The sequence below is a fragment of the Typopeltis vanoorti genome, chromosome 6, assembly GCF_054136105.1.
Source record: "Typopeltis vanoorti isolate ZY-2024b chromosome 6, IOZ_Tvanoo_1.0, whole genome shotgun sequence".
NCBI lineage: Eukaryota > Metazoa > Arthropoda > Arachnida > Uropygi > Thelyphonidae > Typopeltis > Typopeltis vanoorti.
This window is the reverse complement of record NC_143554.1, coordinates 102,328,284-102,347,431: the sequence shown is the minus strand read 5'-3', so window position 1 is coordinate 102,347,431 and position 19,148 is coordinate 102,328,284. Positions and strand designations below refer to the sequence as shown.

The following is a 19,148-nucleotide window of genomic DNA, read 5'->3' as shown; positions in this document are numbered from 1 at the left end:
GTCAACAGTTATCGTATTCAGGCGCCGCTTACATAATGAGCCTTCATCTGGATTTAATTATCAAACCATCGTGTCTTCTTTATTCTGAGGGACGACAAGGCACTTTGGAATGGACATTATTAGAATTATATTAGCACACCCCTATTCTCATCAACTGCGAACAAACGAAAAATAATTTTTCCCGGTCACTGACTTTTGTGCAGCTCAGAATTTGAAGCAGCATTACGAATGACGTGTATATCGGGCAATTCATATAGGTACGAACGTATTGTCGCACTTCCAATGTAACGTGTCATTTATAATCAATAATAATATCACACTGATTCGCTGAAATTAAAAATATTTGTCGAAGAAATGCAAGAAAAGTTCGAAGAAAACGATTACAAGAAGATACATGTAGAAGTTATGTTTTTCAACATACAAAGTGAGCATTAAAAATTATAAGCTTTTTATATTAACGAGTAAATAATCATTATTTAAAACCTCTTTTCAAAATAACGGATTTATAAATTGAGCGAACTCAATTTAGCTAACTGTTACAAAGATTAAAAGTTTAAATTATTATATAAAAATCATTAATAAAACGAAGAAAATGGCTGCAGATCATTATTAAAAATACTTTTTTTGTAAAAACATTCTTGCATCACAATCAATTGATTCCTTTTTATTTATTTGTATTATGATAGTCAGTTTATTGTTTTATGCAACATATAATTTTTCAATGTTTCAAATTGTTTTGCTTAACTTTCTCAGCAAAAATATTCCGAGTGATACGAAGATTCAGCCGACGCAACAGATCTTAGTACAGATTCTAAACCTCATGTTTCATTGAATTGCGTTTTGCCACAAAATCGTCGGGAAAACGTTCGCGATTGAACCAAAATTTATATGGCTCGACAAAGTTTCGTAAAAATTCCTAATAACAGATGTGATACACACACACACACACACACACACACAAAAAGATCCGTTTAAGCAAGAGCAGAAGTTGTTGGTCTTTTTATTTTGAAATTACGGTCGAAGCAAGCTATGACACAAGTCTTTATGTTTGTTAATTGCGGGTATTAAAACACATACAATAACCAGATTCTCATTACGATAATTTGTATGGAGAAATATTATATGTAATTATCTTATAATCACACTGGAAAATTATAGCACCACTTACCTGCGAAGTAGGCCATGATAGCGGTAATGATTGTGCTAACAAAGATGAGAACGATGGTGGCCAGTTTCCAGGAACACCGGTGGGTACAAGACTTCTGAAAATGAAACCTTGATGATGAGATGGCAGCCGAAGAGAATGCCGAGGAGGATGTGAAAGGTGGTTTTCCAGTTCCAGGAACGATTGGAGGTTGAATCAACTGCGGATTTACACAGTTCGTTATAGGGACCATTGGGCCTGTCGTGGAACTGGGGGTACTACAGAAGGCTGGAAGGGGATTACTATATGTGGGACCTGCCAGGGTCGTTGTGACTGTGGAACTGACTGAAGAGACTGTACAAAGAGGGGATTTTTCTTCGGGTTTTGGTAACTGTACTTGTTGGGGATGGCCATATATCCTGAAATGAAAACAAAATGGCTAATTCAAAACTTACATCTTTATATATATTATACTCCACAAAAATTTATATTCTTTTTTTTTGTCCTACACTCACACAATATACTGTCATGCATTCTAACAATATATAGTGTGAGTCGTTCAAGTTTCTTATAATTGGCCTTTAGAGTATAAAAGAGGTGCCGAGGATCAAGAATCGATGAAGAAAATAGATATAGCAAGAAAGAATAGAAAAAGAGACCTCACGTGACCAGTTTTAACTATTTGACCCATCAGATGCTTCAAAAATACATCTTTATGTATATATTATAGGTGACAAAAATTAATACACTCTTAAAAGGAAATGTTTCTAACAGGAAAATATAATACAACAAATAAAATAACACAAATATAAGAAAAACGTAAAAAATAATTTATACAAAAAAAATAGGACATTATAATGTGTATAATAAAATGATATAAATTAAAATAAAAGTGTAGTACAATAAAAATAATACAATAAACATGTGTATGATAAAAAGAACAACAAAGCAGGAAATGTTAGTTGGTTCGGCCCTCAACTGTGCGGGACCGCCTCGGTGTTGGCCATTCAGCCGTGTTTATTCAGACCAACGTTCTCCTACAGAGATCAGATGAACTTATTTATAATGAAAATGCAATAATGAAATGAATGTAATAAAAATACAAACTGGGAATTTTCCTGATATATATTTTTCATATCGTAAGTGCTCAGTGCCATTGAATTAAGAAACAACCTTCCTTTAATACATCTTATCATAATTACTAAAAAAAAAAATATTGCAGATAGTCTCTCCTCCTCCCCCCTCCAAAAAAAAAAAAAAATCTTAATTGTGATGTGCATTCTATTCCGGTTGGTAACAGATTTTTTTTTCTCTCGCCAGATGTGATATTTCAGTACAATTATAGGTAAATTGAATTTTTTTTTCTTATTTCCTCACAGAGGAGACCACCTCTGAAAATGCTATTTCTTCGTGATTTTTTTTTAATGCCAGTCCAATCCAGCAGTAGTGATAGAAGAGCCTCCAGTGCAACAGTACCGTATGTGCGGAGCAGTTGAAGGCTTGGAAAGAAGAAACCTACCGGTCATTTTTTTCGTTGAAGAGGTAGAGGAATCCTTAACACTTCAACTTGCGCTGTGCGGATGAACGATGGTAGAAGTTCTCTATCGTTTCGATTTTCTTGCATATATTTAAATATGGGTCAGTGAATAGGGTAACTTTACCATTTCATAAGCAAGTTTCGAAGCCGCCTCTGTAAAACCGTTGCCCAAAACTATTTTTAATATTCATGACAAGCATTTACGTGTTGGTTTCGAAGTCCACTGACGTAGCCAAAGAGGCGAGTACATTTGTTTAGAGGTATATTACCATTAACAAAAATTATTGAAATACATAACGAACGATGGATTGGAGCTGTGGTCCTTATCCAATGATGCTGTAAGATGCTATAATGATAGTAAGATATTATTAAAATACTTTGAATAAATTCAGCTCTAGAAAGTTTTCTCCCTTCTTCAGAAAAAAAATTATACTTTACAAGAAATTATATTCTTACTTTAACCCTGTACTCAATCGTAAACATACAAAAGTTTCTGCTTAAAATTATTTTTATTTCTAGGCTATTTCTATATAGAGGCAGGCGACTTCGCATCACATTGGCCCAGTATTACACAATGCAGCCAACCTTCGAAATTTCAATTATTATTAATTGAAAAAAAAAAAGAATGAAACGAGCGATATTTTATGTTCTACGCTCTGCAGATCTAATTATTATATTTTTAACGAAATAAGCCTGAATTCAAAGAAATTTATATTCGCACATACACAAATTAGTACTTTAAAATTAGTACTTCAGAATTAAATATATAATAAAGACTCCGGGCAGTCAATGATTAAAAAGAAAAAAAAAAGAAAGAAAAGAGTTGGATAAAAAAAAAACGCAAAAGAACGAAAATTAAATGAGAAAAGATTATGAAGGAAAGAAAAGAGAACATTGAAGGCAATGCATTGCTCGCTTGAAAGAGCTTACACAAAAGATCGAATACGAGGGAAGAAGCGATAATTTATGATGTGTTCTATACGTACATATAACTCGATTAACTAGCTCACCATAATGGAGCGGTGAGAATGATTAATAAATAAAAATAATAATGGCCAAAGTGGTAGCTAATAACTCTGAGATTTTATCCTCCAGCGCTCGAGTGTGAGTAATGTGCTAATCCCTATAGCTCGCTCAGCCCTTTCTAAGTACACTGCCTACAAACTTAAAGGTTGAAAATAAAAAAAAAAGATTGTTTTTTTACTTATTGGAATGATGCGAATCATAATTTATGAAAATTACAGTTTTTAAGGCTCTTGTCAAAGAAATATTAATGCGTAATCTATCAGTGTGTTCTACTTTCAGATATTAGGGGTAAGTTTTGCATTATATATATATATATATATATAATAAAATAAATAAAATAGACTAAAAATTTACTTGATAACGATGTTTATTGAAGATTTTTTGAACAATAGCAACACACATACACTAACTACTGTGCCACCTGGTAGACTCAAAAAGAACCTGTTATTATTGCCACGGAAAACCATTTGATATCATATTTATGTTATTAAAAAAACTTTTATTACATAAAATTATTTAAAATACATTCACATATTTTAAATATATTTTTCAAGCTAGCAATAAAAAAAATGACAATTCTATGGTATAGAGGGGAGTGCTTTTTGTGATAAATAACATGAAACACAGAAGTAAAGTTTTTCATCTGCAATTTATTTCTCCATTACGATTTTTGTATTGTTAATGATCAACTAACTTACGGTAATTTCCATGTTTTTATTAACATATATAAATCAGGAAAACAAAAGCATCATGGCTGTCTTTTACAGGTAATGATAATGATAATAAAAAGCTATTTCGTTTTGAAATTTTAACATCGATTAGTAAAGGCATTTTTTTTTCTTAAGTATAATTGAGCAAAAAATTAAATGCAGTATGTTTAATTGAGCACTAATAATTAGAAAAGACATTTTTGCAAAGTCGCCAAATATTAAAGGTTAATTGCCGATGACATCGAAACAAGAAAGATATTTTGAGAATTTAAAAAAAAAAATGAAGGTAAGAAAGAAAAAACAGCACAGCTCTATAATGTCTAGCTATTTTTCCTGAAAAAAAATTTAACTAAATAGTACTTAGAAATCATTAATTTCATGATTAATTTAGATACTTTAAAACTCGGCGAAAGTATTCCTGATAATTTCTTTAAAAAATAAAAATAAATAAAAATAAAAAAGTACATTTTACGTTCGGATTTCTGTATATATTTTTAAAATATCTAATTAGGGTGTTTATTTGCTACACCTTTTTCCATCAAAAATGACATTAAATTAAAACATTTCGTTTAGTTTATCTACTTCTGTATTCGTACATTTTGAATTTCTGTCATCATGAAAGTTAAATCTTCTTAGAAATGCCCAACTATTCTTAGAAATGCCCAACTATTTATGGCAGTGTTCTTAGATATGCTCATTAACATCAGTTTATACATTAACAAAAAAGAAGCTAGTAGAAGCAACTGCTTATATTGGAAACTATTAATTGCAGATCTCCAGCATAGCCTTGTCCAATCTCAAGTCATATTTCAGGTTTGGCCTCAGTTTTACATCGTATGATTACATACTAATTGAAATTAGGATGGTGATTTATACTTTGATAACAGCTTTTATCTTTTAACCGCCCACTTCATCCTGATGGATTATGCCTTACTGATGAGCCTATTAATTGGCTAACTAAACAAGGATTTTAATGACGTAATTTTATTGGTAACTCCAACATTAACTTAGGACATTAAACAGTCAATTTTCAGTATCGTATGAAAATTTATAGCAACCAGTAAAACAGCTTCAAAAGCGCCCATACTGAGGTACGGCCATATATCGATCAGTGTTTTCGTCAACTACAGTAGCTGGTTCAGTAAGGAAAAAAATAATAAAATAAAAACATGCCTTCAGCCCCGTAATGGATCCAATTAATCCACTTCGATAGTGATATATATAATAAAAATTACGAAATATTTATAAAATTATTGGAAACTGTTTAGCTACGTCTAAATGATGAAGTGATTGAATACGAAACTAAAGATTGTGATAGAATCTAGTTTCTGAATTATACAGGGCAGACATTAAGATAGAAGAAGCCTCAAACACGAAAAATTATATTAGGATTAAAGTGAGGGTAGCGATTTTATATTTATTTTATTTTATTCATTTATGTTTTATTAATTTTTGAAAGGATTGCCGTCAATTCTGCTTCTTGATACAGGAGACATTGCTTCGTTTCCTGTATCAATCAATAAATAAAAATACAAATACACTGAGGGAGAGGGGGGGTTATTGTATCAATCAGCAAGTCGTTTTAAATTCAATCATACTCTATAGATTAGTGGCCCTTTTGGAAGAACCTTCATTTATGACATGGTACAATTTCTGGAGATTACTTCGTCTAGAGTTATAAGTCTGGTTTGTCTAATTATTTCATTTTGTAAAATTATTCAAAGCAAAAATCAAATGGTCTGATTGAAATCAAAATTGAATGTCATGGATATTCAATTTTGGTGATCTTATTTTCATCCTAAATCTAAATGTTGTCAAATTTCACGCAGATAGAAAAGGGTTATTTATATATATTATTTCGACATGGTTTGTCTCTTTTTATCCCTGTAAATCGTTTATTTGAAAGAAAAATGGATCCAGAATATAAAGAAGCCTATATTTTTTTCATAAAATGAGAGCAATAATATTATATACGAAAAAAGAACAAAAATAGTGATTTAAAAACAAAATTAATATTTTTTCTGAAACTAAAGCTTTGCTTAATAAAGCACTCATCCTTTGCCATATCAGCCGAAACGTTTCGTTAAAATGGCTACAGTTGAGTTGTAATACTATTTTCAAAAATGACACAGTTCTATTAGTCCAACTTCCAAGAACAATTTTTTCAGTTTTATTTAATTATTTATTTTTCGTTAGCATTGTCTTTCATTGATTTATTTCGTTTTCCTCTTCTGTCATTCATGTCAATTCTTTAATGGGTTTTGAGCAATTCAATATCTCTGAAATTTACATTATTGTTATATGAAGTGTTATGCGATCATAGCGTCTCCTTGCAGCATAAGCGAATGACTAATATGCAAATGAAGCTTATTATATTACATAGATTACATACTGTGTGCATTTTTAGAATTTCTTTGATGAAAGCCTCTACGAAATTTGTCTTTTTTTTTTATTTCTATTCATTTTTGATCACCTCAGACTTTATTCATAGCATGTGTATGTTAATTGGGAACTATTTTAGACTGAATAAAATATCCAACACATTTTTAGAGTCTAGGACTATCTTTACACGATGTGACACTTCTTGGGACATGTCATCCTATTCATAAAATGCCACAAACCTTCAGATCCTTCTTTCAGATTACGTTAAAATAATAATAATTGTAGAAACACATAAAATTTTGCCTTCAAAAATATCAGATAAATTTATTTCTATATTCGTAAACACAACAATTACTTTTAACAACATTTAGCACTGCCATATTTTAAAATCTGATTAAACATCAAGTGGATTTTGTTCATAGGCGGCAGTTATTCAAAATATGTTAATATGCCGCGTTTTTAATCTAAAATTTTCTCCTTCTCTCCCCTAATAATTCACTCTTAGATTCTTTGGATCGATCTGTAGAAGGCTAATGATCTTTATAATTACAGTTTAATTTTTTCCCCTCCATCAATTAACAAAAATAAAGAAAAACGTACTGTTTAGCCTCTAATTTTTGTGTATTATTATCAAGTAAATACAAAAATTTAGAAATATGTTTTTTGATGTTTTTACAGCATTAAATTTAGGCCAGTATGGTGTCAGGAATGGCAAGTATGAGAGGGGAAAAAAATCCCATTATATCGGTGGTCGATAGCCCACATGAAGGGTGTGGCTATGGCTGTGCTAGATGGCTAATCCTCTGCTCGATATTCCACTGTATGACCTCCCTCCCTATCACCTCCCCCCGTTACCTTCTTTCCTTACCAGCACCACCATTGCCGGTTTTACGATCTGCTCACAGAAAGCGTTTCAGAGGAGTGCTACGAGCTCTGGTGTTTACGACTCAAGGAAATAATCGTCTCTACAGGTTATCGATCAAGAGACAAAGGTGATCCGCGACAGGTTTAATGTTATTTTCATCCCTTAGCGTTCCCTGTGCATGACACGGCTAAAAAAATAAGAAAAAAATAAAATAAAAAGGCGTCTGCAGAAAACACAAAATTTAACATATCTTAGCATGGAACAAATGGTCGTTTTTTTTTGTTTTTTTTTTGTTGTTGTATAATTTAATGTCTGGCTCAGGTTTTGAAAATACCCCCCCCCCCTCTTTGCTCAGGACTCGCCTAACAATTATAGCAAGAGTGAAACCTTAAGAGCTGTGTATACGGAGAGGTGCGTTTCATGCATGAAGATCAAGTGGAACCATTCATCGATTTTTGCTTGCTAATGGAAACGTTTGTTCCTGAAAACCTTTCTCGAAAGATGTCAGAAACGTAAGAGGCTCATACAACAAGATGGTAAAAAAATACAAACCAAAAACGTGTGTGATTTAAAGGTATGGAAAGGCTATTTCTGGAAGTTTAAAATGATGTTTTTTGCTGCCTGAGTATTAGCACCGCCTACAGCTTAATTTAGGCGGTGCTAATACTCAGGCACCGCTATTATATAATTTAATAAATTGATTAATATCAATTTATTAAATCATACAAAAAAAAGGAATTTTCGAAGTAACCTTGTTACTCACATATTACGTTTTTTCCTGACTTTTTTTTTCTTGTTTTTTTCCCCTTGTACTATCACCATTGACGTGAACTTTATATGTAACTAATTTGTCTTCATAAAGCTTCACACAAGTGGGAATACCATTAAAGAAGTATTTGAATAGATTGTGAAAATGAGGCCAAGTTAGTCGAGATAGTTGTAATACATATAAGCTCCCTCTGGCGTGGAACAGAGTCATAAATCCTAATTTAAAGAATAATCCCTCTATTACGTTAGAATTGAAAGATTTCTTAAATTTATTCGGGAGAAAAAATGTTCACGAGGTGATCAATTTTCTTGACAGTTTGGCAATCTCTAACTAAAGTGTTTTGTGGATTGTAAATAAGCCTCTCATTGGCTTAACTAACAAATCCAAAGAGCCGTTGGATTTTTCTTATATTACAGACTGTAGTTAACTCGGTAATTTACACTAGATAGAGTATAATATAGTAATAATAAATATGACAACTTTTGATTAAAGTCACGATAAGCTATCAATCATTTTAAGGCAACATCATATTTTATTCTTCAGGACTCCTTAGACAGAAGCATAGAACGGAATCTCGCGCTTTGAATAAAGTGAAAAACATTTTGAGTTGTATAGAAAATAATAAAGCTAATAATATTTTTTATTTATAGTTACATTCCTCATCTATCCCTCCCGTTTTTTAAATCGCCCTAAAGGTATTTGGTTCATTGCTTCATCAGGATCGTTATTTGGGAAGCCTTTAAATCAACTGTAAGTGCTTATGATACAAAAATGTGTTTACCATTTTCACTTTATTTTTTAATTAAATTTTTATCTTCTACGTAAAGATGTTTACGTAAAAAAAAAGATCTTTCAGCATACTAAATTATGCAATAATTATGCAATTATAGATTATATCAAGCGACAACAATCCAGTTTCTTGGGTTATATACATGTGGTAGTAAACAAAATATTTTACTCCTAATTTTTTTCGAAAAAAAAATAGGAGGGGGGACGATACATAACGGATGACCAAAAATGAATCTCGTATTTTGCGAAACACTGGGATTTCCAAGATTTCAATGCAGGTGAATTTATAGTATGGTTCATTTTCGATAAGAAATAACCTTAAAATTTGCAGACTATTCAAGTCTTTAGATATTTAAAAAAATAATAGGATACACTTGACTTCTCTCTGTTCAGACCACGAACGTAAACCATCTAATAATTTCAACAGAAAACCCATAATGCCAATAATTCTAATGCCCCTTTGAGCATGTTTTCCATGCCCAAAAATGAAAATCTGATCATATTAGCATATTTTGTAAAATGTTTGGATTTTATAAGTTTCTTAACTCATATATATTATTTTCGAATGCAGCCAGATTGTTTAAGTTAATTCTTTTTAATTGTTTAAATTAATACTTTATTATATTTCTTTTATTTTACAGTTAACGAAATAAGAAATTTCGTTAACTGTAAGAAACCGAAAAAATCTAGACCAACGTTTAAATTAACCATCAAAGATCAATTCCATAGACTCTATTATTAGTGTTTTGCATTGAGTACCTACGTAGCATAAACGTAAGCCATTTGAGCACATTTGCAAAGAAATATGTCCATTGGTTGGAAAGATCCAAATTGGAACCCGATCAAGGAATGCGAGAAACATTTATAAGCGCCGATGATAGTCATGGAAGACAGTTACATTTTCCACCTTAAAAAACAAAGATTTTTTTCCCCATCAAAATATACACGATTCGACCCTAGCTGCTTCCAGATTAATTCATAACAAGCAGTGCACGCATATTCCGAATTTGTGTTTTGGTCTGATCATACTTCCATACAGTTTACAGAACCATGCATATATTAACAACCGAAAATACTAACGAAAATTATTGCCCTCCCTCTCTCCCCTCAAAAAAGTTGACGAAAAAATTATAAAAGATACATTCGTTGTTATTTTAAAAAATAAAAATTAATTAATTAGTATACTAGTACGCATACATGTTTTTATTCTTTTTCATGGGAATCCCATACACAAAAGATTGTAAATCAATAGACAATTGAGCAGTGTGGGGTAAGCTAAAGGTCAAATAATCTACAAAAAATGGAACTTTTAAGCCACTTCAGGCCTCCATGAAGTAGAGCGGTAACCTTCCACCGGGCGATGAAATTTATTTTTCATCTAAATGGATGTTTATCTATACCTCAGCGGGATGAATTCGAAACACAATCGCGTAATTGGATAGCAGAAGCGCCATTAATTTGGCCAACCAGAGCGATAGAAGTTGTTGCTGTGTTCAAACTCCAAACGTAATTATAACTTGTCCACATTTTCTCAGATATTTATTTCCCGACAGTCTCTATCAATAATAAGAAATCTAGTTTTCCATATCCAGCAATAGAAATTTAAATAAAAAATCCTTTATATTTTCAACGTATTAGTGGGCCCAAAAGTACCGTATTGTTGGTCATAGTTATTAATTAATTACGTTTGTGAAGTACTTTAATGGAACTGAGCTAATCATTACACATTATCATCTGATGAATTATGAACACAGTTTGTGGAAAGCTTAATTTGGAAAAGTTGATAATCGTTCCCCGTAAGTTTGTTATTAAAATCAACATATAAAAGTCAGACTTCATTATCGCCTCAAATAAGAGAAACAATCACAAAGCGGTTAACAATATAACAAAAATTATGAATTGTATAACTAGAGAGATACAAGAATGGTTGAGTTCGAGAAAAATTAATTATGGAAACGCGTGACTAAATCAACACGACTGATAATTAATTGCATTGTTTCGTTAACGAGAAAACACAGTAGTTTAATTGTCAAATGGCTTTGCGGATAGTTTATAAATACAGAATATTAACCTTCTTTTCCCCAAATGTTTCTGTTAAGTAACTGCGGATATCTTTGTTAACCTCAGCTTTGTTACATTAACAAAGTCCTTAACTAAATCGATAGTTAGACCAATTTCAAATATTAACTTCTACCAATTTTCAAACTGATAAATACAATATATAAATACAAACAAATAAATAAATACAAATAAATACAAACTGATTTATTTGTTCAAAAAAATAAATAAATATATATATATATATATATATATATATTATTGTCTGAAGTAGTGCGAGTTCTTGATTTTAATATAGATCCTAAAATTCCTTGGAACTATCTAATCATTTCTTGACTACCGGTATATCCTATGTTTTATAAGTACTTTAGGAATATCCATTGAAGTAGCAATATTTCAACACATGGCTGAAATGAAATGTGATTATCAAGCCCATCCTGGCGTTCTGTGATATTTCTTAAGTATCTGTATATTTGACACTTCCTGCTTTTGCATAACCAGTTGTACGAGAAGACAAATTAATGTTAGGATCCCTTCAGAATGTACAAATGAAGAGTGACTTCTTAATCTATTTTCATACCTTCCCTGAAGGTGGCGACACTGTACTTATAGTGGATTCTAAACATGGTAGGGTTCTGTTCGCATCACGTCAGAGGAGCATGGAAGTTGTAAGCTTTTTTGAGTTCTAAATTTCATTAAAATCAGTCTGAACAGAGTGGAGTGATTTTGCAATCGTATCGATTATTTAAATCAAACTTGTTGTGCGTGCGTACATACGTACAAAAAAAAAAAAAAAAAAAAACTGATAATAACTGCTTTTTGTTTCTTTAAAAAAAAAAGTATTCTAACCCTAACATCCGAAGGTTATATGAACTTATTACAAGCTTTCTTCATTGAATAGCTTCAAATCATAAGATGAGACAGCTACACACAGGCTGTCTTGCTTCGAGCTTCGTCTGCAAGACTTCAAGGCAAAGTCACTTGGCCGATTTCAAGATACGACAATGTGTATTGTTCTCAAGATCACCTCCACCTTACGAACCCACACTGTTTCCTGTGGGGTTACTTGAAATATAAAGTACATTGAAAGACAAAGGAAGACAACTGGACCAAACAAAACAAAACAAAACAAAACAAAAAAAGGAATCAATGGAAGTACTTTGCGGATAGAGAGGCTAAGATCAGAGGATGTTTAAAACTTATGGGAATTATAAGAAAATGTTTAATAACTATTTGCATTTCGTATTTTAGTTATATAAAAATGCCAGATAAAAAATATTATTAATCGAGTCATTCGTTAACAAGCAATGCTATTACAAACTTCGTCAGCAAAATGTGATATTGACATTCGTTACTATGGAAACAGCATGATGCAAAGAAATTTACCAATATCAAAGAAGAAATGGTAATGTTTACACAGATTCTTAATTAAATGTTAATTGTTGCATAAAATGTTTTTTATGCAACAATTTTTTTTTCTCACGTCATCAAAATAGTTGAAATTGATCTCTAAGCTTCTCGAAAGAAATCAGCTAACTTTGTGTTAAAAGACATTATTTTTTGAACGCAACAAATTATCTATTCAATTTTTTTTAATTATCGCCTAATTTTAGGATTTTTTTAAGAAAATGGTAATATTTAAAACAGAACTAAACGCTATTTTTTATTTCATTTTTGCTGAATTTTCAAATGCAAATATCTAGATTATTGATGACGTACGTGGCATTGACCGAACACATGCGCTGTAGCCAACTATGTGACACCATGAGCCAAACATCATATTTCGATTGGCTCAGAGAATCAGTTCATGTATACACAGACCAAGCAATGAATAAATATAAAATTGAATAAAGATTCGAATAAATAATAAATGCAATTATTTTAAATAAAGAAAATTGATATATAAATTTTATACGCCTTCTTATGTTTTCATAAATATTACATAGATTAATAAAAATACAACAGCAGTTGGATAGAACATGATCTATCTAGGAACCATAAAACGTATGCACAATTTAGTACTGCGGCTCTTGCGTGGTTACTTATAAAGAAATTAAATGTCTTTAAAATTTCGGCATAAGTATAGTTTTAGAAAGTTATAATAAAATAGGTCACGACATTCCAAAATTATCGTTAGAACTAATATTCAATAAAACCAAATAAACATTAAAAAACAAACATGAAAGAAAAGAAAACTGCTTCCATCATCAAATTAATTGTTAAATTACAACTTGTTACGTAACATGCAATCCTGATCTCATCTACACAACCCGCTTTGCAAAAATACTGAACATGAATTCGAAAGCTCAGGATGAACAAATGCAAAGAGCAAAAAAAAAAAAAAAATTAATGAACGAAAAGATGAAAAAACAATATATATATATATATATATATATATATATATATATATATATATATAAGTTTTTTACCTTGGGGATAATATATATTAAGGATACCAAGTAATTTTATAAACTTGGTTTTTTTACTCCTTCTCCCAAGTAAGCAAAACAGTTAAGTTTGCACCTGAACGTAGTTCAAGTCTAAAGGTAGTGCAACACCAAGGCAACTCGTTGTAAAGGTGGATAAAGCTCTGATCACTATTCTTAGTATTTCCCATAATGTAAAACACACCTCACTAAGAGATGTATACTGTTATACATTATGGGTGTGGGGGGTCACTACCCAGACCGATTTCAACCTTTTTAGAGATCTCCTCAGTGAGTAGCTAGACCCTGAAATACCAAGGTTTTTAGTACTCACTGAGGAGACCTCAAAAAAGGTTGAAACCGGTCTGGGTAGTGACTCCTCCACCCATAATATATAACAGTATACATCTTTTAGGGAGATGTGTTTTATATTATGGGAAATATTAAGAATAGTGATCAGAACTTTATCCACCTTTACAACGTGTTGCCCTGGTGTTGCACTACCTTTAGACTTGAACTACGTTCAGGTGCAAACTTAACTGTTTTGCTTACTTGGGAGAAGGAGTAAAAAAACCAAGTTTATAAAATTACTTGGTATCCTTAATATATATATTCATATATATTCATATATATATATATATATATATATATATATGAATTGCGTATTAAAATCGATCTATTAAATTATTGGGAGCAGAGGTCAATCACTTTTAAGAACAATACAGTATTCAATTTCTTTCATGTATTCCCTATGAATAGAACTAAAACAATAACTTATGACTTGTTGAATACTGAAATATATTCGAATAAACAATGAAACGAATTATACTGAAATTTATTTGATCGTCTGCTCAGAATTGCTCTGAGATCAGTGATCGTCTGTTGAAAATTGTACTCAGATCAGTGATCTTTTGGTACAAGTTTTTACCTGGTATATATTTATATAAATAAATGGGAATGTCAGAAATTTTTTCGAAATCGAATGCACGAATGGTCAGATAAAAATATGACTGGGATCATTTATTATATATATCAGGAGGAGATATACAACAAATGTCCGGTCAACATAGGTACATACACCACAAATAGGTTTTCCGGTGTGTTACCGGATTTAGGTCATGAACTACAGTGGCGGGGCCTAAACGACCGTACGATCTACACGCGGAAGTGTGTTTTCCATAAAAACTGGTACGAGGAGAATCGTCCATTGGAGAATCGTCGACGAAAAAGTACGGCAAACTTTCTCACAGTTGAGTTTGGTAGCGATATTCTGTCTATAGAGAGAGAGCGGGGTAAAGGCGCCTGGAGGCACGTGCAGGGTTACTACGGCAATGAGAGCAGAACAGACTGCGTGGATATTTCTCTGATTTCCACATTTTATGGCTTGTTGTGTTGCAATCGCGAGTAATTTGCCCAGGTTACTGCATTCGGTGTGTGAGGCAGGAATACATCCTACTGGGTCCAAACAGTAAACTTTTATTTTCGTGTTCAGATACGCCAATTCTTATTTACTTTTCTATCTGCAGACGTTACACACACTATAAACTTGTCTCCTTGTAAAAATATCGCGCTTCTGCAACTAACCAAAGTTTGTGAGAGGAATTAACAATAGAGTACTTGCAATCGTCTGCTACCTTGTTAGGTAACAATGACTTTGATCAGTGTTAGCTGCTTTTTCGTCTGTTTTATTTTGAAATCTACTAGAAACACATTTTTTTTATTGTTGTTGAACTATCAAAATTAATGACATAGCATTGTTTATTTCACTGAAGGTTAAATTAATTAAAAATGAACAGAAATGGATTTTATTTAAACTTGTCGTGTTTTTTTTTAATTTTAAAAATAAAAAATGGAGATGCACGATTTTTAATTAACTTATTTTTATTTAATTAATAGGCCAGACGTACATCTAGGGAGCGATCCTTCCCACATTCTTAAGAATTTGGAATAAATAATTATTGGGAATTCTCATTAACAATGAACCAAAATTTCGATTCCAAACATACTTATTATCTTTAGGTTTTCCGACGTTGTTAAACCGCAAACCAGGCCGACAAATAAAGACAGACAGACAAACACTTACCTTTATACACTAGACTTATGAAACTTAAAGCAAAAATATATTTACTTTTAAATAGATACGAATAAAATTGTCAAATTATATTCTAATTGATGACATGAAGTACATTATATACGTAAAAGAAAAATATACATTAATAATTTATCCTCCTCCTCCTCTAAAACTGAAGTCAGTATTATCTAATGTACTGCCAATTTTATTTTTATAGCCGATTATCACTATTTCTCTGACGTGTGTGTGTGTGTGTGTGTGTGTGTGTGTGTGCGCGCGCGAGTGTGTACGCGTACATCGAATATGTATATATAGAAGTAATTTTTCAGTGATATAAATTTGATTTTCCAAAAAAAATAAAGTTTTTTTTATTACCAGTTAGGAGGATCAATCGAATCCTGATCTCCCCCCCCTCCAATCTTCTACGTTTACTCCTAAATAATAAACTCCCATTACTTGTATTTTAATTTCTGACCGCAAAGACTTGTATCATATTTACTGTACACAGAAGCAGCTTAAAAAAATCTCTACAGTGGCATCTATTTTCCTACCACCAGCGCTAGTTTTAGATTTATTCCGTATGCATGCGATATGCTGTTTGTCGATATATTTACTCTTAATCTTTCTTGAACAGTACTTACTGATAAAACAAATCCAAAATCTCATTATTTTCTTCTTTAAATGATCAGTTAAAACTACGCGTGTCGTCATATATAAGTGATGTTGCTCGTCAACAAACAACAACAACAAAAAATTAAAAAAAACTGGACGTAAAGAATGTCATAGTTCACTGTGACGCTTCGCTATGTTATTCTCATGAGGGCTAATAGATCTTCGGTAGTAAACCCCAGAATCGTGCTAAGAACCATTTACCAGTTAAATATTGTTCCTCCAGTATCCAGTGCCTTTGATAGTTCCATTACGTTCCCTCTTGTCTACCTTCCCCCCCCCCCCTGTCCGTACGGCTCAAATTCTGAAGGGAGCCAAAGCAGCTGTTATAAGAAGACTTGTTTTTTTTTTTACATACATATTCTTATCTTGCTTGAAAAGCTCGTGAGAAAGAGACTGTCACTAGTTAAGCGTGGTATAATATTTGTATCAAGATGCCATGGGAGAAAGCTAGTTAACTGCAGATAACAGAAGCTCATTTAAAACTAGATGTACTTCCGTCACACGAGCAGCGTTCAACATGATGTAGGATTTGGATACTTCTACATCTGCACAGTTTAAGGATGTGCCTGACGGTCACGCGACTTGGTCGTTTTGAACGATTAAGAAATGTTTGGGAGCCCTTTGGGATATGAGTCGTATTCGCACGAGTGTTATCTTTCTATCTGTAGGGGATGAAGGGGGGATAGTAATATCCGTTTGTTGATCGACATACGTATAGGCTGTTTACCTTGGAGTTTCATAAATAAACTTGGTTGGGAAAAATGCACGTATGTGTCGTATGCACGTATACTCCGCGTCGAAAAATATTCCCCTGAATCGAGCGATGGTAAATGGAAATTTAAAAGGCAGTAAATGATGTAATTTCTTTATAAATTATTTTAAGGATGTATTAGAATCGTATCTTAGTTTAAGAGATGATTTTTTATGTCTTACCTTTCGTTGTCGGGTTTGATGAGTTTGTTCACATTGTTTCTTAGCTCATTATTATTGTCCGATGGAACTGTTGTACTCTCTAGTAGAGGAGTCACTTGATTCACTGTAGTCATCTCTAAAATAGGAGGGAAAAAATAAAATCAAGATTTTTTTTCTCAGTTTGATGCTCCATTAAGGTTTCTAAGTTGCAAAGAAATAAACTGGCTTTATACACAATGACCTCATTAAACACTTCTGTGCATGCCACTCATTCTGCCGATGAATCTTTGCAATCGCACAAATAAGAAGTATCATATTATTTGAAATGGTGATCATTGCATCAATGACTCATGATCAGTATGTTTGGTATGCTGGAGAAGTCTCTAAGAGGTCTTTGAAAAGGACCTGAAGAAAGAAATGCGTTAAATAGTGCACAATCTGAAAACATTAGCAATTTCACTTTCCTACAACGAAATGTTTATAATAATCGGCGGCAGCCTATTTCAAATGAAAACTACATTGAAAGGTTGTCGATTTCCTTTGATATTTCAGTGTAAACAATATAAAGTCTAATTTCCATTGCAGAAATTGGTCTGTTTCAATATAAATTAGTTTTTTATATTTGTTTGCATTGAAATATGCAAGGAAATCGACATGCTTTTTACGTAGTTGAAGCCTCTCAATGTGGTTTTCATATTTGTGGACTATCAGAAACTTCTTATCCATTTCATGTAAAGCTTTTTGGATTTAAAAACATCAGATAATTCAAATAATGAATAAGTAACATTTAAATAGAACTTCTATTGAAAGATTTCTATTAAAAAAATCCCCACTCTTTTAACATTTAGTATTAAGACAATTTTTTAAGACTGTATTTTTATTTAATGAAAATTGAAATTCAGTTTATTACTGCTTTTAAAATATGATTTAAAAGACAGGTCTTGGTATATATAATTAAACTCAATATTTATCAGATATCCAGAAGTTGTTTATTATATACAATAGGTTTCGTTTTAAGGTTTTGTCGAGGTTTTTTTTTTTTTTTTTTTCTGTCACTGTTACATTGAGAAAGAGAGAGATTCCTACCTTGAGAAGTATAGGAAGATAATCCTCCGGACAGCATCGTTGGTAAATAAGGTGGCTCGGACTCACATTCGCTTTCTAGGTAACCCAATCTAGGTCTCCTACCGAAGGCATCAAACTGATTGACTGGAGGGATATTTCGTCCACCCATAGTTGCTGGAGCAGGCTCGGGTGGACTCTCTCGGAACACTGAAACAAAAACTAAAAATAAAAAAAATCTACTCTCAGCACTTTGCCTTATGGGTAATAGAAAAGAAACATCTGAGTATATTGGCGAAATATTTTTTTTATTTAATTGATTCCATTAAGTTCTTTACTTTCAATCATATTTATTGATAAATATTTTTATGTTCTAGAAAGGGCTTCCGATATCCAAATCTTAGCTTACATTTGTGTCTGTTGAGTAAGGAAGACTGGAAGATTTCAATCCGGAAACTAAAGAAAATTTCCAGCATAAAAGTCTGGTTGATTGATTAGTAATGCCGTAAAATATCCAAGACTGTAAGGCGAGTATATTATGTCTGAATTGCCAGCTCTTTAGCAATGGACATCCTTGCTACCGACTACGCTACAGAGGTGCGGATTAAAAAGCTAAAAAACTGAATATTGTATATCTGTTACACTTCAGACATGGAAAGTGCTGAAGAATAAATTCATTTCTTGTTAGTAATTTTCAATCAGTTCATTTTGATTATACTCCTTAT

General features: G+C 32.1%; 1 protein-coding gene across 1 annotated transcript in view; it reads right to left on the bottom strand.

Moving 5' to 3' along the window:
* Positions 1 to 19,148, bottom strand: part of LOC150105764 (teneurin-a-like) — a 400,598-nt gene that overhangs the window by 279,601 nt on the left and 101,849 nt on the right. The window contains exons 3-5 of the mRNA XM_090394550.1: positions 18,448 to 18,645; positions 17,383 to 17,497; positions 1,169 to 1,563 (exon numbers count right to left, since the gene is read on the bottom strand). Coding sequence (XP_090250676.1) covers positions 1,169 to 1,563; positions 17,383 to 17,497; positions 18,448 to 18,645 — 708 coding nt within the window. The remainder of the gene's footprint in view (positions 1 to 1,168; positions 1,564 to 17,382; positions 17,498 to 18,447; positions 18,646 to 19,148) is intronic.